The sequence below is a fragment of the Prionailurus viverrinus genome, chromosome D4 (assembly GCF_022837055.1).
Source record: "Prionailurus viverrinus isolate Anna chromosome D4, UM_Priviv_1.0, whole genome shotgun sequence".
NCBI classification, from domain to species: domain Eukaryota; kingdom Metazoa; phylum Chordata; class Mammalia; order Carnivora; family Felidae; genus Prionailurus; species Prionailurus viverrinus.
The window spans coordinates 47250710-47274004 of NC_062573.1; the positions used below are offsets into that span (position 1 = coordinate 47250710).

General features: G+C 37.3%; 1 protein-coding gene across 11 annotated transcripts in view; it reads right to left on the minus strand.

Moving 5' to 3' along the window:
* Nucleotides 1-23295, minus strand: part of CCDC171 (coiled-coil domain containing 171) — a 351008-nt gene that overhangs the window by 309067 nt on the left and 18646 nt on the right. For 10 of the 11 annotated variants that reach the window (XM_047831056.1, XM_047831053.1, XM_047831052.1 and 7 more), the window contains 4 exons: nucleotides 21000-21135; nucleotides 11195-11369; nucleotides 7904-8094; nucleotides 5738-5869 (listed from right to left, as the gene is read on the minus strand). In XM_047831056.1, the coding sequence (XP_047687012.1) occupies nucleotides 5738-5869; nucleotides 7904-8094; nucleotides 11195-11369; nucleotides 21000-21135 (634 nt within the window). The remainder of the gene's footprint in view (nucleotides 1-5737; nucleotides 5870-7903; nucleotides 8095-11194; nucleotides 11370-20999; nucleotides 21136-23295) is intronic. The other variant, XM_047831054.1, reaches the window with a different exon arrangement.

The following is a 23295-nucleotide window of genomic DNA, read 5'->3' on the forward strand; positions in this document are numbered from 1 at the left end:
GGAAAAACAACCTGAGAGAAACACATATAAAGAGAATAAAACTTGACAATATCTTCAGAGAACAGAAGTAATTTCAGAATGGCAGAGTATAAGGACTGTGCAAAAAATGCCAAAATAAAATTTCTCATAACTGGAAATTAACCATAGGCTTGCAATAATCCAATAAGCACTTATTCAAGAAAATCAGTGAAATCTCTATAAGAATGGCAAGTTCTGGGGAGCCTCGGGGACTCAGTTGGTTGAATGTCTTACTCTTGATTTCAGCTCAGGCCATGATCTCAACATTGTGGGATCGAGCCCCAAGTTGGGCTCTGTGCTAACAGCGTAGAGCCTGCTTGGGATTCTCTCTCTCTCCCTCACTCTCTGCTCCTCCCCCCACATCCTCCCCCCCCCCGCCTCTCTCTTTCTCTCTAAATAAATAAATAAACATTTTTAAAAAACAGTCTTAAATAATATAACAACTTATTGCTCATCTATTTTTAATTCTGAAACAAATACGACAAACACACGCTCTAAATGTAAATATTAGTTATATCAATGGCATTGGTAGGTTATACTGGGTACTGGTTATATTAATCCCTGTTACTTTTTGCATGTTCAAATATTTGTTTTAAGTTTATGGTGCTATCAACAGAATCCAAGTCTGGGATGCATTATAACATACAAGAAAATTCCAAAAGAGCTATAAAATAGTTCCTGCATTTATATATCAAGATTAATTTGCTCCTTTCAAATAAACTTTAAAAAATTTTGTCACAGAATTTATTTTCTAATAAAACAAAAAGCTTACAGTGAAAAAGTAAGTGTGGCGTGTGTGGGTGTGTGTGTGTAACCAAATCATAATTAAAGACAATGGAAATTGAAGGAATTTTTCTTTCTTCCACTAGAGGGAGGTGTTGAACTTAAAATATTTTAAAATGAGGCTTATTTTTGAACTGACATTTACCAACCCAGAAAACCACATTGTGCTATTAGAAAATAAACTTGCTTTCTTTCCACATCTTTCAGAAACATAGCCCAAAAAGTATTAATTTCATTTGTACTCATATAAACATTTCTCAGACTCCAAAATACAGTTTCAAGTCTGAAGAATTATGAGTATAGTTAGAAACATATCAGAGAAAAAAAAGAAACTTATCAGAGCTAAAGTACCCCTCCTTCTTACCTTATGAAATATATCAATTTAGCTAGTTACCACCTTAACCTAGTAATGCTTATCTCCTGAAAGAACCAGAACAAGCTCTTCTTCCCTAAATCTGCAAAGCCAGCACAGTTCTACAATCAGAAATAGTGTTTGCAGCCATACAGTATAAAATGGCACTAACTTTGTGTAGTACTTATCATAATTATAAATCCATAAACTTGCACACCAAAGCAGAGATGCTTGTAGGCATTTACACAGTTCAATAACTTTACAACAGCTCAAAGATATGGCCAGGAATGTTAGCTTTTTACTTTTTTTCTTTTCTTTTTTTTTTTAAAGCTCTATACCCAACATGGGGCTTGAACTCACAACCCCAAGACGAAGAGCTGCATGCTCTACCGACTGAGCCAGCCAGGTGCTCCAAATCTTTTTTTTTTCTTCTTTTAATGTTTATTTAAACTTGTGTGCACACACGAGTTGGGGAGGGGCAGAGAGGGGTACAGAGAACCTAAAGTGGGCTCCACAATGACAGCAGACAGCCCAACGTGTGGCTCAAACTCATGAACCGCAGGATCATGACCCTAGTTGAGTTCGGACACTTAACCGACTGAGCTACCCAGGCACCCCCCCACCCCCAGATCATTTTTAACTAGAGCAAAAAATTTTCGAAGGAAATGAAATGTCTATCGATAAGGGATTCCTTAATATATATTAGGAATGTCCACATAGCAGAAAACCATGCAGACACCTATAAGAATAATATAAGGATATCAAAAGATGGACACCAAACACACTGAATATAATTCCATTTATGTAATTCAATGATATATGTTTATATACCCTCAGATAAGGAGTGGGACTCAAGGAGTGGTCGTAAGACCTTCACTTTTGCTTTTCAGTTTCCCTAAATTAGGGCATTTTTACAATGAGCACAATATATAGTAATTTTATAAATTGAGTATAAAGGCATTTCCCGTTTGAAAATAACAGGCAGTATCAATGCCAGAGTCACTGTCTATGCCATTTGCTTACATGGGGCCCCGGTGGGCAGTTTCCTAGGAAACTGCAAAGAAATGCTCCTAGCTGGTCTAGATCATCTCTGAATGATCTGAAATATTTCCTGTCCATGTGGCTTTCTCCAAGCTATCTCCAGGTCACAGTCATGCCCACCAGGTCAATCTCTACACGCTGCCCTCCAATCCCTAATACGCAGCCTGCTGATGGCCTAACTCTGCTCTAATATCTCCTTTCACTGCTCCCCACTCTTCCCCCTCTGTCTTTAGGGTACAGTATAATTTTCAATTGACATGTCTCATACTCGTTGCCATTACAAACTCTCCTACCCCTTAATCACTAGATACATAAACCAAATTTAGTCAACGAAGGAGGAAAGGATCATTTTATTCCTTGGTTGAGTTATAGAATTTGGGAAACAAAATAAATATGTAAAAATATACACTGGTCTCCCAAATGCTTTCAATCTACTGGTAACTTATACGTTGAAATGAACTGGAAAAATGACAAAGAAAAGGGCACGGTGGTTTAAAACAACCCTTTACTGCTGCCTGTCCCACATTGTCTACAATAGAAAAGCTTAGAACAAATAAGAATCCTCAAAGTTCACATTGCTATAGCAGGAATAAAGAAAACCTAATAACCACACAACAAACGGCCATTTTAAATTAAAATTTTTAATAAAGATAAAAAAGGTAATATATTTCAAAATCAATATTAATACTTTGTTTTTAAATTAAATTGGCTTTGATTTGTTGTTTTGGTGGGGGATTTTTGCCTTTGATTTGTTTTGAAATTTCAATGATGCTAAAGAAAGATGGGGAGTTTTTATGTTTATCAAAAAAGGGCATGCATTAAAAAAAATGAGAAACACTTTTTTAAAATGAGGTAACTGTACTAGAGTTCCCATTAATATTCCAGAGAAGTACACCTCTATTTAGCGTTTCAATTACTAGGAAAGAAAGGAGACATGGCATAAAATTAAGATTTTTTTTTTAATAGTGGGTCTGAATTCTAAAGCCCAGATGAAAGAAATACTACACCTGCTTTGTCTGTTAAAGATGGGGTTTCACTTAGAAGGGTTTGTTTTTTTTTTTTTAACTTATTTTAAAAACTGAATTCCCTTAGAGAGTTAGTTACACAAAGAGAACACTATACCATACTAACATCTAATTATAGGATGGAAACCTAAACCCATCAACAGCCAATAGGGAGAGCAGAGAATTTCAATCTAGCCCACAAGTTGTTTAAAAAAAGACTTTTAAAAATATGAATAGTTTCTTAAATTTGCTTTAAAAAGGAAAGACAGTTTTCTTTTGTTAATGCTAAAAGGACAAGAAAGTGAGAGACTGAGCTCTGAACATTTCTGTCATAAAATACAATAAAATTTATCTTGTGCAAACATTACACTACATGTTAACTAACTGGAATTTAAATAAAAACTTTAAAAAATATATCTTACAAAAGGTGGTAGTAACTAGGAGTATATTCCCTATTCTTTCCCATATTCTTTCCCATACATAATAATTAAAGACTGATACAGGAGCTCCTTGGCTGGCTCAGTCAGTGGAGTATGCGACTTGATCTCAGGGTTGTGAGTTTGAGCCCCACGTTGAGTATAGAGATTACTTAAAAGAAATAATAAAATCTTAAAAAAAAAAAAAAAGAAACAAAGAAACAAAGAAAGAAGAAGATTGGTACCATATTCCTTTAGTACTTCATAATACAAAGTCTGGTATAATGACATACAGTTCAGTGACTTAGAAATCGCATCTAAATCACATCATCCAGGGATCCCTGGGTGGCTCAGTCTGTTAAGTATCTGACTTCGGCTCAGGTCATGATCTGGCGTTTCATGAGTTCAAGCCCCGAATCAGGCTCTGTGCTGACAGCTCAGAGCCTGGAGTCTGCTTCGAATTCCATGTCTCCCCCTCTCCCTGCCCCTCCCCTGCTTGTGCTCTCTCTCTGTCTCTCAAAAAATGAATAAATGTTAAAAAAATAAATAAAAATAAATAAATCACATCATCCACACATTTAAATATAAAGGTCTCTGAATCATATTTGATAAGTTTCAGGCTACTGATTGGGGGCACTGGAGATTTCTGAGTGTTTAGAAATGAAGAGGCTATTTTCATTTACTAATGTTTACTTGTTTGTTTTAGGTAGGCTTTAACATTATCAACAGTTCAAATATCATCTACTCTGTGATGGTTTCCCCATTCTCCTAAGCAGTTAATACATTTCTCTTTTATGATCCCATAGAATTTTGTTCAAAACTTTATTATATTACAATATATTTTCTCTCTTTACATATCTCTCTGCTTTAAAATCTTCTAGGACAGAAATCGTATCTCAATTTTGTATCCTCAATACCCATAGCAGAAACTCAGTGTGTACTTAAGGAATGAATGAATGAATGAATGAGTGAACTACACAAATTACAATCAAACTCTAAGAATACCAAGAGGTCTACAGAGTGATTGTAATGTTTTACCAGATTCTACAGATGGGGTAACTAGTAAGAAAAGCATTGCCCAAAGACCAAAGGTTTGGGTATTTGTTGGTATTTTGAATACTTACATATACAACAAATCCAGTATTTCCACTGTTTATGGCCAGCTTTTACTCTTAAAGAAATAGGGTGGCTTTTATTCTCTGCATGTTTTTGGCTGCCTTTGTCTTGCACAGTTGTTTCTAACACAAAACTACTCCAAAATTTTTAGATGGATATTTTTCATTCTGTGAAGAATGCGTATCTTGGACATGTACAAAGACTATATTTCAATTTGTTGGTTTATATAGAAAAAATGCCTTATACAAAAATAAGTAAAGAAGAAATGACGAAAATTTATTTTAAATTTTAAGTTAGTTGGTTAGTGAATTAACAGTTTGAATTTATCTTATCTTCCCTTCAAAATAATTTATGTGTAATCTCCTGAAATAAAATGCAAAGTACCCCAGAGTGAGAATCTGGTGACTGGTTGTCTTTTCCCACATTAATTACTCAGTCTATGATCTGAGTAAATCATAAATCTCCATCTGCTCATCTACAGTGGGGGTTGGATGTAATCAGTTATTTTCCAACTGGACTATTTGAAGCCTTGGGGATTCTGTGTGTTGGAAGAAAGGAGTAAATAGAACATAATTAAGAATATGATCTTCGGAAAAAGCAAGAAAAAAAAAGAATTTGCTCTTAACAAAAAGAGTTAAAAAATCACTATGCTATACTAATTTATAAGCATCCTTTAATATCTAAAATCCAATTATTCTATTTCTTTATGCTATTAAAGTGAACCATCACAAATTTTAAATTGGAAAAATAAAATACCAAATGTATATATGTCCTTCTCAAAATCACATAATTTGTGCAATGAAGTCGCCCTACTCTAATTCTGATAGTATCTACTGGTAACAGTTGCCCATATTATCATGTAACTACAAATGAAACATGGCCTTCCAGAAATCAAAGACTAGGAATCATTTTTGCATTGAGTAAGCTAGCCAACTATTGCACTAATGCTTTAATATCATAAGCATTAAAAAGACATTTAAGGAACTGAATTATTATTTTTTAAATACCTGTACTATAAATTGTAACTCTCTTCTTTCTGCATCCCATTGTTCTGCTTGTAATCTAAACTCCTCCAATGTTGTCTCCCTGATATGACACTCCATCTCATTCTTCTCCTGCTGATGTTTTTCCAATGCTTCCTTTATATGAATAAAATCTTGCTTTACTATTAGGTCAGTGAAAGTCATCTTTCTTCCTTCAGCCCCAATTTAAGCATACAAAGGGCTCACCTTATCTACAGACTGCTAAAACTCATTATAATTTAAAATTATTAATAGAACTATATCATGTTTTGATCATCAGAATGTAGATGTGAATAAGAAACTAAGGTTATCCATTTAATTTAAACAACGTTAGAGAGAGAGAAAGAGAGAAAGAAAGAGAGAGAGGCATATGTTTAACCCAATTTCTCTAAAAAATTTAACTTCAGAGGTTTGAACAAAATGATATGACACAGAGACAAAAACAAAGTAGATTATACGTAATCTATATGTAAATCTACACGTAAAGTAGGTAACATGTAAAGATCTAATTACCTATGAACAAACTGGATTATTCCTGGTAATTTGTGTACAAATCTAACAGAGAACCTGTATTTACCAAAGGTGAGAAGGAAGGAGTTTTGTGCAACAAATCAGAATGTTAAAAATTTGAAAAGTCAAAGAAAAAATTTTTAAGGGTTGGACTGCAACTAATTTCTAGTTCTACAGATAATACTTGCAAAAGGTTTTTCTTTTGGGTTTTCCTAGTTGTACTACATTTACAAGATCTAATCTGGCTCAAACTCTTAAAAATATAAAATGCAGGTTCCCCAAGAAGCCCAATTTTCTAATCTATAGGGTTTAAAACTAAGTTCCCATTAACACAAGGAGAAAGAGTCTGTGGCTTATATGAGAAGAAGTCTTCTGTGTCTAAATAAACAGAAGGGATCTGCATAATAAAGATTACCCTTATAACTTTCACTAATGGAAACCATCACAAAGGGACTCAAGCTTTTTCCCCTCTGCTGAAATAGTGTGACTCCTATTCAACCCCAAATACCCGCAAAGTCTGTGCAGATCAGTTCAAAGCCAATAGCATAAAATTAAGCAGAGTTCTCCTATCCAGTAGCTAGGCAAGATCACAGAAAGATCTTATAATTTGAGGTGCAGGCTGATGGACTATTAAGGAAGGCTACTGCCATTATGTTTCTTTCCACGTAGCCGTAGCCGCAAGACGTAAGGTTATACAGGGCCACCCAGGGACTTGGAGCACCAGTAGGCAGTAGGCTCCCCCCATTCAGCTACTAAGGGAGCCCTTGCACATACCAGGCACTGTTCTACGGTCTGGGAACATCACACAAAGACAAGAGACAAACTGTGTCTGACATGGAGAAAATCAGAAGATCTGCCGACAATGCCATGGAACCCTTATACTGAAACTTTCACACTGACTAAATGCTTGTGTAAAATTACTTTTAATGAAGATTTCCAGAATTCTGAAAAGCCATATATGCCAGTGGCAAATATAAAGCATTTCTATCATGTATTTTTTACTTTAAACTGGTGCTTCAAAAAAAAAAATGGCAAATATAAGCAATCAAAAAGCTATCTTTTAAGGTGTAGGCAAATTCAACCTTAAGTCATACTTTTACTTTAGAGAATAAAAAAAAAAAAAGAAAAGAAAAAGAAAAAAAGGAAAAAATGGGAAAATAAATAGCTCAGTAAAAGGTCATCAAATATTTTTGATGTCATGTCTAAATAGAAAGGGCTCTACATAGATAATGAAGTTTACATCAGAGACATAAATATTTTTTGTATCTATTAGATATTCAGGCCTAAATCTAGGGCCCACATTTCTAAAATTCTAAATTTTCATGCTACTGGACCTAAAGGGCTATAGGTTCTCATCTTCTTATAATCCCACATAAATTGAGTTCTTTTAGTTTGATCAGAGATCTCAAACTCTTTTTCATAAAAGAGGCAGTGTACATATTAATGTATTGCTAAAGCATATTACAAAAGAGACCCACAAAAATGCTCCTGAAAGGAAAGAGAGGGAAAGAGACAGGGTGGGTGAGAGGAAACCAGATTTTCTTGATTTCTGGTAGTTATTTTCCTTTCCAAGGATAACTTCAAATAACATGTAACACATCTCAATGAATATAGAAAATTTCCTTTATAAAAATAAAGTACCTGTAGAGTTTTCTCTAGTCTGCTTTTTTCTTTCATAAGTAAATCATGTTCTCGATTGCAATTTTGAATTATATTGTCTCTCTCCTCCAAATCACGTTCAAATCTTCTGCACTCTTCTTTCCATTTCAGCTGAGAAGTCTGGAATGCTTTCTCGATCTCATTTGCCTTTCCCTGAAGTTCTGCATTCTGAGCTGTTAAAAATATAAAAGAATAATAGGTATATTTCCAACCACAGATTAAATCCCTAGGAGTTCAAACACCTAGGCGTTGGAGTTGATTCCATTTACAGCGTGATCTTAGGACAAAAGATTTAACCACTTCACATCAGTAAGCTCTAGGAGAGCTCACTGTTTCAGAACAATCTATTCTCTAATTTCCTAATCTCTTCTTCCCCTCCAGACAATGGTGATTTTGCCATGAAATAGTATGACATGTTCCTTTTTTTTTTTTTTTTGAGAGAGAGTGAGGGTGCGAGTGAGAGACAGAGAGAGAGAAAGAGAGAGAGAGAGAGGGAGAGAGAGGGAGAGAGAGAGAGAAGCGGGGCTCACACAAAGCGGTGCTCAAACTCATAAACCATGAGATCATGACCTGAGCCGAAGTCAGATATTTAACCGACTAAGCCAGTCAGGCGCCCCAATATGACATATTCCTAGAATCATGCCCAAGTTTAGGTGTACCTATAGCACCAGCTACATTCTACTGCTTTTTCTCCTATTCAAGAAAATAAGTCAAATGGTGTGGGGTGTTTTTTTTGGGGGGGGGGCACCTGGTTGACTCAGTCAGTGGAGCATGAGACTCTTGATCTCAGGGTTCAAGTCCCACACTGAGTGTAGACATTACTTAAATAAATAAATCTTTTAAGAAAAAATGTGGGCTTGGGGCGCCTGGGTGGCTTAGTCGATTAAGCGTCTGACTCTTGATTTCAACTGAGGTCATGATCTCATGGTTCATGAGTTCAAGCCCCACATCAGGCTCTGCACTGACAGCACGGACCCTGCTTGGGATTCTCTGTCTCCTCTCTATCTGCCCCTCCCCCACTCGTGCTTGCTCTCTTTCTCTCTCAAAAATAAACTTAAAGAAAAAAATTTTTAATTTCATTAACGGCTATTCTTCTATCTTCCTTTGTAAAGTGTCTGTTCTTGACATCAGGAAAATAACATCCTATCTTCTCTGGACTTCAATCTCCTCATAATTAAATAAAAGTCATTAACTTACATATCTAGTGCCTTTCAATTCTTATATTCCTAAGTTCCAGGTAGTGGTGTGGTTATTAAATGCCAGAGGTAATCAAAAATACTTCCGACCGATGGCAATAACCTAAGACAGCTGGCCAGTTAGGGACCAGAACCTTTACAATGACTACAGCTTAACATTTGTTCAGTCCCACGTGCTTAATAAAATACTTTCGGTTTTTTGGTTTTGTTTTTTTTTTTTTTTTCATTTCATCCTTAAAACAACCTAAGTTAGGGGCGCCTGGGCTCGGTCGGTTGAGCGTCCGACTTCGGCTCAGGTCATGATCTCACAGTCCGTGAGTTCGAGCCCCGCGTCGGGCTCTGTGCTGACAGCTCAGAGCCTGGAGCCTGTTTCGGATTCTGTGTCTCCCTCTCTCTCTCTCTGCCCCTCCCGTTTATGCTCTGTCTCTCTCTGTCTCAAAAATAAATAAACGTTAAAAAAAAATTAAAAAAAAAAAAAACAACCTAAGTTCAAATATCAGTAAGTAAGTGGTAAAACCAAGACCTAAACCTAAATCTTCTGAATTCATGCTCAATATTCTTTTAATTAAGACCTGCTACGTACAAGAACGTTCATAGCAACATTGGGGCACCTAGCTGGCTCAATCAGTAGAGCATGTGACTCTTGATCTCAGGGTTGTGAGTTCGAGCCCCACTTTGGGTGTAGAGATTACTTAATAAAATCTTTAAAAAAAAAAAAAAGGAAGGTTCATAGCAACATTATTCTTGATAACCAAAAACCGGACATTACTCAAGTGCCCGTTAGCAGAAATGGATAAATATAATGTGGTATGTCATACAATATAATATTAAGCATCAATACAAAGTTCATACAACAATATGAATAAACTCACACACAATGTTGAAGGAAAGAAGCCAGCTATGAAAGAGTACATATTATATGATTCCATTTAATATAAAGTACAAAAAACAGGCACAATTTATCCTTGCTATTAAAAATCAGGGTAGTAAGGGCACCTGGGCGGCTCAGTCAGTTCAGTATCAGACTGTTGATCTCGGCTCAGGTCATGACCTTACAGTTTGTGAGTTCAAGGCCCACATGGGCTTTGTACTGATGGACCAAAGCTTGCTTGGGATTCTGTCTCTCCTCTCTGCCCCTCCCCTGCTTGTGCTCTATCTCTCTCTCTCAAAATAAATAAATAAACTTAAAAAAAAAAGGGTAGTAGTTATCCATGTGGAAGGACTGCAGGTAATTTCCCATTTCATGATATGGGTGCTTCTTCTGAGTTATACACTTATACTAGGCACATTTCTTTTTTTTTTTTTTTTTTTTTTTTTTTTTTTTTTTTCAACGTTTATTTATTTTTGGGACAGAGAGAGACAGAGCATGAATGGGGGAGGGGCAGAGAGAGAGGGAGACACAGAATCAGAAACAGGCTCCAGGCTCCGAGCCATCAGCCCAGAGCCCGACGCGGGGCTCGAACTCACAGACCGCGAGATCGTGACCTGGCTGAAGTCGGCCGCTTAACTGACTGCGCCACCCAGGCGCCCCACTAGGCACATTTCTTTACATATATTATACTTCAAAGATTTTTAAGTGTTCATATGCTATATAACAGTGTTTGAGGATTAAATCCACTGCCTTTTTCTTCTTTAGGCACCATACTCTAACCCTATGGTTCCCAAACCTAATCAACAGAATCACTTGTAGTGCTTCTTGGACATATAGATTCTCTTGAGCTAGAAATTCTCATTCAGACTACATGCGATAGGAGGCCTATGAATTTTTTTTTTTAAGCTCTATGTGATTCTGCTGATTGACTATTCATGGAACAACTGCTCTACAAAATGATTAAAAGAATTCTGAATCCCTTTTTCCATACATATACAACATAAAAAAAAAAAAAAATCAATGCAAAGTAGATGAATGTTCACATTCTGTAGAAGGCTTTATACCCATGCAGCAAAGTCTGTCCATCAAAGGCCAAAAATCCAAAACCCCACCTCTGACCCTAGATGGTAAACACACCCAACAGGGAGCAATGATATACAATAAGGGCAAAACCCTCAGCATGGGGAAAAATAAAACTAGTCTTACCACAGAGCTTTTCTTGGATCCTATGTGCCTCAGCTAACCTTTCTTCAGCAGCCCGTCTTCCGAGACCAGCTTCCTTTCTAGCAACAGCCAGGTCATACTCCAGACTTTGTCGCAATGCCTCTCCTTTTTCAACCTCGGATCGCAGCTTGGCAATCTGGCTCTCATAGCTTGCCAGCTAACAACAGATTTCGAGATCATGAACCAATATTAAAATATGTCACCAAGATGATGAGAGCGTGCACGCAAACATTTAAATGTCTTAGAGGAATTTGTTTCTATAATATTTATAAGACAAGAATTTATCAATTTATACTTTTCTAGAAGACTGGAAAAGAAGCACTATCCTCACCAAATGACACTCATTAGTTTTCTAATTCTAGAGAATCCGCTAGAGAAAAAAAATAAAAAGCAAAAAATTCTTATATGATCTTACAAAAATAAAGAGAAATCACAAGATTTTGGGGGTTTTTTGTTGTTGTTGTTTGGTTTGTTTGTTTTTTAAGTAGGCTCTATGCCCAATTTGGGGGCTTGAACTCACAACCCCGAGATCAAGAGTCATATGCTCTACCAACCGAGCCAGCCAGGCACCCCTGAATAATTGCAAGTTTTCATCAGAAATAGTCATGACTAAGGAGTGAAAAAAATGCATGAACATAGTTAAGTACTTCAAAATTCATTCTCCCCTCTCTTCTTCCTATTCTTTAAATGAAATCAAGAAGCAAATTACATCAGGGCACCTGGGTGGCTCAGTCGGTTAAGTGCCCAATTCTTGATTTCAGCTCAGGGCATGATCCTACGGTTCGTGAAATCATGCCCCGAGTCGGGATCCGAGCTCACAGCACAGAGTCTGCTTGGGATTCTCTCTCTCTCTTTCTCTCTCTCCATCTCTCTACTCTTCCCCCACTCACACTCTCTCTCAAAATAAATAAACGAATTTTTTTTTAGAAGAAAATTGCATCAAAGTATACTTTAATAAATACTGTCTATATTATTTCTCTTGATTATGACATTACTGATGGAGCATAAAGTAATAAAAGTGCCAATTTTTCAGGGATTTTAATGAACTAATATCTAGCTTATCTAATATCTAGACAACTAGATATTTAGTAACTAGATCTAATTTATCTAATATACTTCCATGAGTAGTATGACAGAAGATAGGTCAGAGAGTCAGAACTAAATGATTTATAAAGTACATTCCCACTCTAAAATTCTATAATCCAATCAATAATTCATTAAATAACATTAAACACTTCCTATGTGTCAGGGAGTCTAGGTGGCTCAGTCAGTTGAGCGTCTGACTTCAGCTCAGGCCACAATCTCTCGGTTTGTGAGTTCGAGCCCGCGTCGGGCTCTGTGCTGACAGCTCGGAGACTGAAGCCTGCTTCAGATTCTGTGTCTCCCCCTCTCTGTCCCTCGTGCTTTGTCTCTGTCTCTCAATAATAAATAACCATTAAAAATTAAAAAAAAAAAAAAAACACTTCCTATGTGTCAAGTACAGAGAAATATATAAAAAACATTATGGAGTCCCTGGTCTCAAATAATGAAATGCTATAGAAAGGCATGTGGAATAGGTTTTCTAAAAGAGGTAAAAATGTTATGATAGTTCAAGGAAAAGCATAATTATTTATTGCTGGCGGTTGAGAAAGAGATGGTGGATGAGAGACAATGCTAGAAAGGCATCGTGTAGGAAAGCATTGAGCTACTATACCAGGCTAGAAAAAGACGGTCCCATTATCAGATAAGAAAAGAGAAAAGAATTTCAGAAGGGCAGCATCAGAAATTACAAGTAGCTGTTATTACGTAGAGTACAGCAAGAGTTACACCTTTTTCCACATATAAAGAATAAAAAATACTAATTTTATCTTTAAGAAATTTTATTTTATTTTTTTAATATATGAAACTTATTGTCAAATTGGTTTCCATACAACACCCAGTGCTCATCCCAACAGGTGCCCTCCTCAATACCCATCACCCACCCTCCCCTCCCTCCCACCCCCCATCAGCCCGCAGTTTGTTCTCATTTTTTGAGAGTCTCTTATGCTTTGTCTTTAAGAAATTCTAGAAAAGTAAATGTCTTCAAAACACACTTACAAAACAAGAATTGACAAATATCCTTTAATAGTGAAGAATAAAACCACAGAATCTTAATTACATATTCAAGATAACTCACTTTGTTTCAGAATCACTGCATCCCTCCCTGCCCACTGTCTCCCCCACTAATGCCCAAGGAGAATAAAGTTGTTAATATTTGGGCATTTCCAGTCGTGCCAGTCATTCGCCAGTTTGCCCTCAGATCCCCTCCCTGTTCTTCTACAGCTCTGCTCTGTATTGTATGAACTACATTTCCCAGGCTCCCTTGACAACTGGCCTCTCACGTTTGGCCAATAGGAAGCACCTGTGATACACTTATAAGGGCAGAAGTAGTGAAGCCAGGGTGGTTCTAGATCTAGCTCAGGCTCTACCTCCAGCAGCGTCTCTGTCTCCCCTGTTGCTTCAAATCCTTCTGGATAGTCCCTCTTATCAATCAGGGAAGACCTCTCTGCAGGCAGAAATGGGATACTTTTGCAGTGACCCATGGCATACAGTGGGATCACAATTTGTTAAATTATCACGTGCAGTTTAGAATAAAATGTCATTTGAGGACAAGCCTTGAAGAAATGAGGTAGCAACTGCACCTAACCATTAGGGCAGCATTGTTTATTTCAAGACCTGTAGAGCGGGAAGGCTAAATGTGACTATGTTAGAAAACTTAGATAAAAACAAAATGATAATCTCAGAGCTTTAGAAGCTCAGCTCAGTCAGAAAGTCAGAGTTTCTATGTTGACTTTAAAAGAATCTCTTATATCTTGTCACCCCCTGGCAGACAAGGTTAAGGACCACACACAAAATCTAATTATGGGGAATGCAGAATTACACTACAGGTTGAATGAAGAGTTTCACCAAGTTTCTAATGTTAAGATAGTATGTATCAGTTGGGCATTAAGTAGGAAGGTAGGAGATGGGATGAGGACTTCTGGAATTAGACAAACCTGAAAATTATAAACTTCCAAATCCCCCTACACATTCCTTACCAGCAAAAACAGCTTCTCCTCCCTGGGATAATTAGCCTTGCTTATTATTATTAAGCCTCTTGCTTAAAGACTTACTAATGAGTGCGCCTGAAACAGTTGCCTTGCAAGAGGATTTGCAAAGACCCACATCCACCACTGTCACCATAGATTGACCCAGATGTTAGTGTGCCAAAGGAGGAGAAATACGCAGCCTGCTCCAGGAAAAATAGCTTATGTAGCAAAACAAATGCAAAATCTTGCTAATCTTGTATTAGTAGGAATGTGCAGAACATACATAGGATTGATTTGGACTTAATAAGCTAGTTCCAACAGTTTACTAGGATGGGTGACTGTTAAGCTGAACTTAACACCAGCCTACAATCACTTAATAAAGTCAAAATGCCAGTACTTTCCTGACATAATATGGAGATTTAAGGAGATGGGTGTGATTTCATCGTGAGCAAACCAAAACCTCCCCTTTCCCCAACTACATCCTCTTCAAGAGTGCAAAGGATATTCTTTTCCTAATTAAATGCTATAAAATACACTGGAGTGGAAAACGTAAGCACCCTTAGAAAACTCTGGTAGCTAATCTCTATGTGCCAGAGATTACAGGAGATGGTGGAGATAATGGTGGAATATATCACAACTGAAATGAACTCCCCAGTTTCGATGGAAATAATGGACTTCCAGAGTGGCAAAGTCCACGTGGTAGCAATTAACCAGCGCAGTACTCAGTAGGTACCAGGATTACAGTAGTAATCATAGCAGTCTGACCCCCAGTATTTGTGGTGGTATCTGATTATGGCGTACACAGGAATTAAAGACATGGGCAGCCTTCTCAAGCAGCGCTGTCCAATAGAAACATAAGGCAAGTCTCGTACGTAACTTTAAATTTTCTAGTACCAGTATTTTAAAAAGTAAAAATAAATACATGAAATTAATTTTAATCTTTTATTTAACCCAATGTATCCAAGGTTACCATTATTTCCACATGTAATCCTATGAAAAATGATTACTGACCCGCTTCGCATTTTTTGTACCAAGTTTCTGAAATCTAGTGTTTTACATTTACAGCACATCTTAATTCAGACTAGTCACATTTCAAGTGCTCAAAAGACATGTATATATATATATATTAGTGGTTTTTTTCTTTGCCCCTCCCCTCTGGCATCATACAAAAAAATGTTGGTAGTAATAACTTTTCAATTAAATTCATGAGGCACCCAACATAAAGACCCAGTAGTGACAATATGCACCATTTGTGAGATGGACGCAATGACCAATAAGCCCATTTTGGTGAGTGTGGGAGCACCTTTGTATAGAGGGTATTTGAGTTGCAGCCTGGAAGATACTACCATACGGGAGTTACATACGAGTATAAGGGTGATAACGCTGAAGCATAAGATGTGGACTGCCAACCATTTGCCCGTTTGATCTCAGATCCATTCCCCAACCCCCTTCAGCCGCTCTACTCTTTTATATGATTCCCATGCTCCACCGCCAAATATCTCTACTTCCAGCAGCATCTCTGGCGGTAGCTGCACTCCTTTGAGGTCCATGTCCCCATCCCTCCCCTCCAGCACCCCAACACTGAACAGCCCTTACCATGGCTCTACTTTCCACCAGACAGCCCCAACTTCAGGACTCTGATCACATCACCTCTTCCCACTGGCCCTCTGGCCTAGAGGTGGTGGGGGCTTCCTGCTCTTACTAATCTGAATGGCCTCATCACTCCCTATTTGGATTCCTAGGTCTTCCATCATGTGTACAACCAATTCCCTCTATTAACGTCCCTCTTTTTTCCTGACTGGACCATATTTGATTTCTTCAGCTACCCACACAGCTAAGAGAAACATAGCCTCTGCCCATGAGATTGTTTTCTCGCTTAAGCTTCAATACATGCAACAGCCACAAAATGGTGTCTCCCTCCTTTTTAAAACATGTCTGCGTTCTTTCACACCTTTACGCTCAACCGACTATGTCATCCCCCGTATCTACATTTATGCCCCCTAGCGCATGCCTCAGCCTCTATAAGAAAGGTTTTACACAATTTGTATGCCATGGCCCTCTGTGCAATCTGGCAGAGGCTTCTCAGAATAATGTAATTAAATGCATAAAATAAAACACACAACAAGAAGAATCAAAGTATAAAATCAAATATATAAGACAAAAGCAACCTTGTGATGCCATCATGTACTTCTTTAATAGCACACTGAACAACAAGCTCTACTGACAGGTCTAACAACCACTGTCATTTCAAAGTAGTGGCAAGTATAAACAATATTTTGAAATACTTCTATAACTGAATTGTAGATCTGTGACTTCTGGTGAGGATAAAGTCAAAAGTACTGCTAATACCACCATGGCTTGTTGAAGGAGGGCTAACTGGGCTATGCCTTTCATAACAGAAAGAAATGCTTAATGTGAGTTAGAGGGTAATAAACATCAAATATAATTTTTTATTTTTAGGGGTGCCTGGGTGGTTCAGTCAATTTTAAGCATCCGACTTCAGCTCAGGTCACGATCTCACGGTTGGTGGGTTCGAGCCCCGCATCAGGCTCTATGCTAACAGCTCAGAGCCTGGAGCCTGCTTCAGAGGCTGTGTCTCCCTCTCTCTCTGCCCCTCCCTCACTCATGCTCTGTCTCTCTCTGTCTCAAAATGAATTATGTAAAAACAAATAAATGTAAAAAATTTTTTAAATTTTATTTTTAATAAAACCATCCAAGTACATGGATTCCTTGATTTTGCTGTTTCTAAGGACCTCAGTTTAAGAACCCCTACTCTTAAGAGGCCTGGCTGGATCAGTCAAACAGTATCTTCAGGTCCTGAGACCTAAAAAGTCTACTGTTTTGTCGGTCCTAAGTTCCCAGGACCTTTTAGCTAAAGAAAGTTATATTGCTCTTTTTATCCTCTCCCATTCTCATTTCTCTAGATTTTCCTGCTCTGTCATCACCGACTCGGCCAAGGAGACATCTGAATAGCTTCATGCTTGCATATCCTATTTCACACATCTGTATTACTGTGCTCAAATGATTCTAACAACCACTGCAACACCGAAAATCTTGTGGCATTGTCCCATCCAATCATCCACATCAACACAACTTAGTCTCATCTGGAAGCAGTGAGTCTTACAAGCAATCCCTCTCTCCATACCCTCTGCCTACTAGTAAATCTCAACAGTGATCTGCTCTTTCCATACCTATCAAAGAAAACTGAGGCTCAGAAAACTTAGATAACTCGTCCAAGAACCCACAACAATAAAATTCCTAGAGATTTTAAAGATATGTATGTTAGTTTATTTTTACTGAGATATAATTGACATATAACATTGTATTAGTTTCTGCTGCACAACATGATTTCATATTTTGTATATATTGCACAATGATCACCACAATAAGTCTAGTTAACATCTGTCACTGTACATAATTACAAATTTTTTCTTGTTACAAGAACTTTAAGATTCACTGTCTTAGCAATTTTTAAATACACAATATAGTATTAACTATAATCACCACACTGCATATTACAGCCCCATGACTTGTTTCTTTTATAATTGGAGGTTTGTACCTTTTGACCCCCTTCGCTCATTTTGCCCACTCCCTGCACCCCACCTCTGACAATGACCAATTTGTTCTCTGTATCTGAGCTTGTTTTTTTGGTTTTTGCTTTTAGATTCCATATATGAGATCATACTGTATTTGTCTTTCTTTGACAATTATTTCATTTAGCATAATGCCCTCAAAATCCATCCATATTGGGGCACCTGGGTGGCTTGGTTGAGCGTCCAACTTCAGCTCAGGTCATGATCTCGCAGTCCGTGAGTTCGAGCCCCGCGTCGGGCCCTGGGCTAACAGCTCAGAGCTCGGAGCCTGGAGCCTGCTTCTGATTCTGTGTCTCCCTCTTTCTCTGCCCCTCCCCGACTCATGCTCTGTCTGTCTCACTCTCAAAAATGAATAAATGTTTAAAAAAAATTTTTTTTAAATCCATCCATGTTGTCACAAATGGCAAGATTTCATTCTTTTTTATGGCTGAATAACATTCCTCTGTGTGTGTGTGTGTGTGTGTGTGTGTGTGTGTGTGTGTGTACACATGCATTTTCTGTATCAATTCATCCACTAATGGACATAGACTTTTTTTTAAGATTTTATTTTTAAGTAATATCTACACTCAACATGGGGCTGAAACTCAACAACCCTGAGATCAAGAGTCGCATGCTCTACTGACTGAGCCAGCTGGGTGCCCCAGATTTTAAAGATGTTTTAGGCTGATCACCAGCATGATATGTGTTAGCATTGGAAGTATCTGATAAAGCTAATATATGGCCTTAGTTTTTAGATAATTTCATTCCTCTCTGCCTTGCTTTATAATGGGACATATTTAGAGATTATGTGGCTAAAAAAAATTACTATATGAGTTTAAAATTATCTAAACAAATAACTGAAACAGTAAAATGAATAGTAATATGAAATTGGAGTTGAACCAATTGTAACTGCCTATTGTGAGAGAATTATCTTTCTTCCCTGAAATAATTTCCTATCTCTTTAATGTGAACACATATTTCAAAACATTCTGATCAAATAAAAGAGAATAGTGCAGGGTGCCTTGGTGGCTCAGTCAGTTGAGCATCTGACTTCGGCTCAGGTCATGATCTTGTGGTTCACGAGTTTGATCCCTGCATTGGGCTTTCTGCTGTCAGCACAGAGCCCACTTTGGATCCACTGTCCCCCTCTCTCTCTGCCCCTCACCCGTGCTTGCTCGCTCTCTCTCTCTTCTCTCTAAATAAATAAATAAATAAATAAATAAATAAATAAACTTAAAAAAAAAGAGGGAGAGAATAGTATGGTCTAAGTGAGACTTCTGATGACACCTGTGAATAGTTGTGAAAGAGTATAGATGAATGATTATCTATAATGACACAATTATTCTCAAGTAAAATGTACATTTGGTTTTGAAAAATAAATTTTGAAGATTATAAATAACATACATTTAACAAATATCACTTCATATTCAGTATATAATATTACAATGCAAACAAAAGCAATTACTTCAATTACCCTTTAAAATGACCTCAATTGCCACCGAAAGTACAAATAAAACAGTCATATATTCATGGCTTGTTACTTTAATCAGAAGCTACTGTTCCTTAAATAACCTGAAAAAAAAGTTTGTTTTTTTTTATTCAACACACAGCCACTGAGGGCCTACTATGTGTCAGTGAGAAATGGAAGATACAGAGACAAAGCACCGCCATTGCTTCCAGCTCTCAAGAAGCTTACAGACGAATGAAGAGCAGGTAAGCATGAAATACATGTTTTAGGTCCAAAATATCTATAACGGTAACAGAATGTAGGAGAGCAAAGAAAGGAGTGATTAGTTTCACCTAGGAAGGTTTTAAAAGGTTTCCTGACAGGACAGCAACAGAATCTAACAAAGAAGGAAGGTAAATACACTGTTTATGTGTAAATATCAATAAATTACAGCTACCGTTACAGTGCACACTTTAAAAATGTTATTTCCCTTATCACAACAACCTTTGAGACCAGCATTTCACAGTAGGAAAACAATGATGAGCAGGATAAATAACTCGCAGGTCACATATCTTGTAAATAGAAGGGCCAAGAAATGAGTCCAGGTTTGTGTAACTTGATATTCTTCCCACCACACCAGGCTGCCTAAGCTAAGCTTAAAGAACTTGTAAGATTTAAACAGAGAAAAACAAGAAAACAGAGAAAAATACAACAGACAGAAGAGACATAAACATATAATTTATGAATTATCTTAGTGGGAAAGAAAGTACTATCTTTGTAATACATACATATAACATGAAATATCTATTTATACATATACATACTAATACATACTAATAAAAGATATAATGATATAATAAAACAAAAATAAACTAGGATAATTTATGAATTACACTGTATTTTAATTTGTTTTATGTTTATTCATTTTTGAAAGACAGAGAGAGACAGAGCACAATCAGAGGTGGGGCAGGGAGGGGGACACAGAACCCAAAGCAGGCTCCAGGCTCTGAGCTGTCAGCACAGAGCCCGACACGGGGCTCAAACTCACGAACTGCGAGATCATGACCCGAGCCGAAGTCAGATGCTCAACCGACTGAGCCACCCAGGCACCTCTGAATTACACTGTAATTTAAAATTCCATGGGGCACCTGGGTGACTCAGTCAGTTGAGTGTCCAACTCTAGATTTCAGCTCAGGTCATGATCCCAGAATTACGGAATCAAGCCCCACATCAGACTCCATGCTGGGTGTGGAGTCTGCTTAAGATTCTCTCTCTCTCTCTCTCTCTCTCTCTCTCTCTCTCTCCCTCTGCCCCTCCCCAACTCATGCTCACGCTCTCTCTTGCTCTCTCTCCTAAAAAAAAAATTCCATACTCAAATCTACTTAAGACTATTCCACAATTGAGCCATAAAAAACTAAATTGAAATTTCAAAAATGTCTCATTTACAAATCCTTTAGTCACTACAGTCATTCATCAATTAATTTTTTATCAAGTTTAACCCATTAATTAAAATAAATTTAAGACAACATACAAATAAACATAATTCATTAAACTAAGTACCTTAATTCCACTGTATTAAAAAAAAAACCTGTTTTCTTTCTTATAATTCTCTTTAAGCACAAGAATGTCATGGGGATGTTAAACATGGAGTCTGTAACATGAAATGAATCACAAATAATCAAACTCTGCTTTTAACATTATTTGAGAGAACAAAATTCTACCTCTGCATTGTGCTTAGTTGTTATTTCTAATTTTTCTTTCTTAGCCCGATGAAGTTTCTTTCTGAGATCAGCAGTAATATCCAAGTCTGTTTCACTTTTAAACATTTGTTTTACATCAGAGGAGGCATTCTTCAGCCTATAAAATGAGATAGTAAAATATAATTCTAAGTATAATCTCTAGCATTTCTGATATTCTAATAACTTATTTTTCAGAAATCACAAGGAACATGATACAGTTTTTGCCCTAAAGAAACTTACAACCTAATAAAAGATGTTGATCGCAAAATCTAGGTAGAAATACAAAGGAGCGTATGGCTAGAAAGAAACCACCATTTCAAGATGGTACTTAAAGAATGATCCTATCACAAGCTGTGTAGCTTTGAAAAATATTGAATTCTTTTTCTTTTTTAAATACTATATTTACTTATCGCAAATGTAATAAATACATATTACAAAATGAAGTGTAAGTAACAATATAGATTCAGGCTTAAAAACAGCAGACCAGGGGTGCTTAAGTGGCTCAGTTATAATTGGTTAAGCATCCAATTCTTGATTTCGGCTCAGGTCATGATCTCACAGTTTATGAGATGAAGCCCCACGTCAGGCTCTGTGCTGACAGCACGGAGCCTGCTTAGGATTCTCTCTGACCTTCCCCCACTTGCACTTTTTCTCCCTCCCTTTCAAAATAAATAAATAAACTTATTTTAAAAAAATAACAGCAGACTAAAGCACTCTCTCCCCAAATTAAAATTAAAAAGTTAATGAAAATATCAGCAAAGAGTATTAAGAGATAAAAATCCACAAGGAGAAAGAACACAGAAGATGAGAAAATAGTAATAACATATTAGAAGTTAGAAAGCAGTTGGATAAGTGGTCATTGATTTACATAAGAGATTTGAATTTAAAGCCAAAAGTGGAGAAAGCAACCTGACTTACACCTGAGCCCCCAAAAGCTCAATTAATTGACAACAGCTTTGCAAATGGGATAAAAGTAGAGCAGAAAACAAGATAATTGGTTGAAAGTCTGCCAAACAAATGAGATCCTCAGATTCTCTACCCTATACATGACACAACTGGGTACCAATCTCTTCCCCACTCTGGCAGAACAGTAGGTAAGGGTTTATTCCCTGGAGAGGATAAAACAGAAGGTCTCTGGATTAGAGACATCAGATACAAATGGTGTAAAACCTCACACCAAAAATAGGAGACTCAAGTCAAAAATTATGTAATAAGCGAGAGCCCAGGTCTTCTAAAACATCTCGCCTGCCAGAACAATGGCAGCCAAGGAGAGAATGGAAGGGTCTTCCCTAGAGAATCTAACCAGCAAGGTGAAAAAGACCTAAAGACACTGATGCTAGGGGTTCTCCAATGAACAGCTTAACTACATCATCCTACAGAGAATGCCACAAACACAAAGTCTTACCCACTGAGCTTCCAATCAGCTTGATAGGCCCTGCCTTTATTTTTTTTAATGTTTGTTTATTTTTGAGAGAGAGAGTGCAAGCAGGGGAGGGGTACAAAGAGGAGGGAACAGAGAATCTGAAGTAGACTGTGCACTGACATCAGCGAGCCCAATGCAGGGCCTGAACTCACTAATCGTGAGATGATGACCTAAGCTGAAGTCAGATGCTTAACCAACTGAGCCACCCAGGCACCCCTCTACATTTACTTTTTTATTTTTTATTGTTTTAATTTGAGAGAGAGAGAGAGAGAGAGTGAGAGAGAGAGAATCCCAAGCAGGCACCACACTCAACGTGGAGCCCAACACAGAGCTCAATCCCATGACCCTAGGATCATGACATGAGCTGAAATCAAAAGTTGGACACTCAGCCGACTGAGCCACCAAGGCATCCCCCTATTTTAAATGTGAACAGACAGCTAAGGATCACCAGAAGTTAGGAAGCAAGAGTTAGAAAGAGACAAAATTGTGGGGGTAGGGGAAGAGTCCTCAAAGACTATGCAGGGGAAAGATAGCTTTAAAAAGAGGAAAAAAACATATCTTCAGACAAAAAGAGAAGGTCTAATATCCATAAAACAAAAACTGAATGTAATAAAGAAGGAAATAATCAGAGAACAAAAAAAAAGAACTCTTGGAAATCAAAACACAAACTAAGAAAAGAAAGGCCAAATAAGTAAATGTAAAAGAAAAATCTCCTGGATGCCTGAAAAAAAATTCCAAGGGAAAATAATTTCCACTTAGAATTTTATGCCCAGCAAGTTACTTTTCAAAGACAAGGGAATGAGAAAGTTCTAGTTCATACCTACCAAGCACCAAAACATTTACCTCCTATGAAGT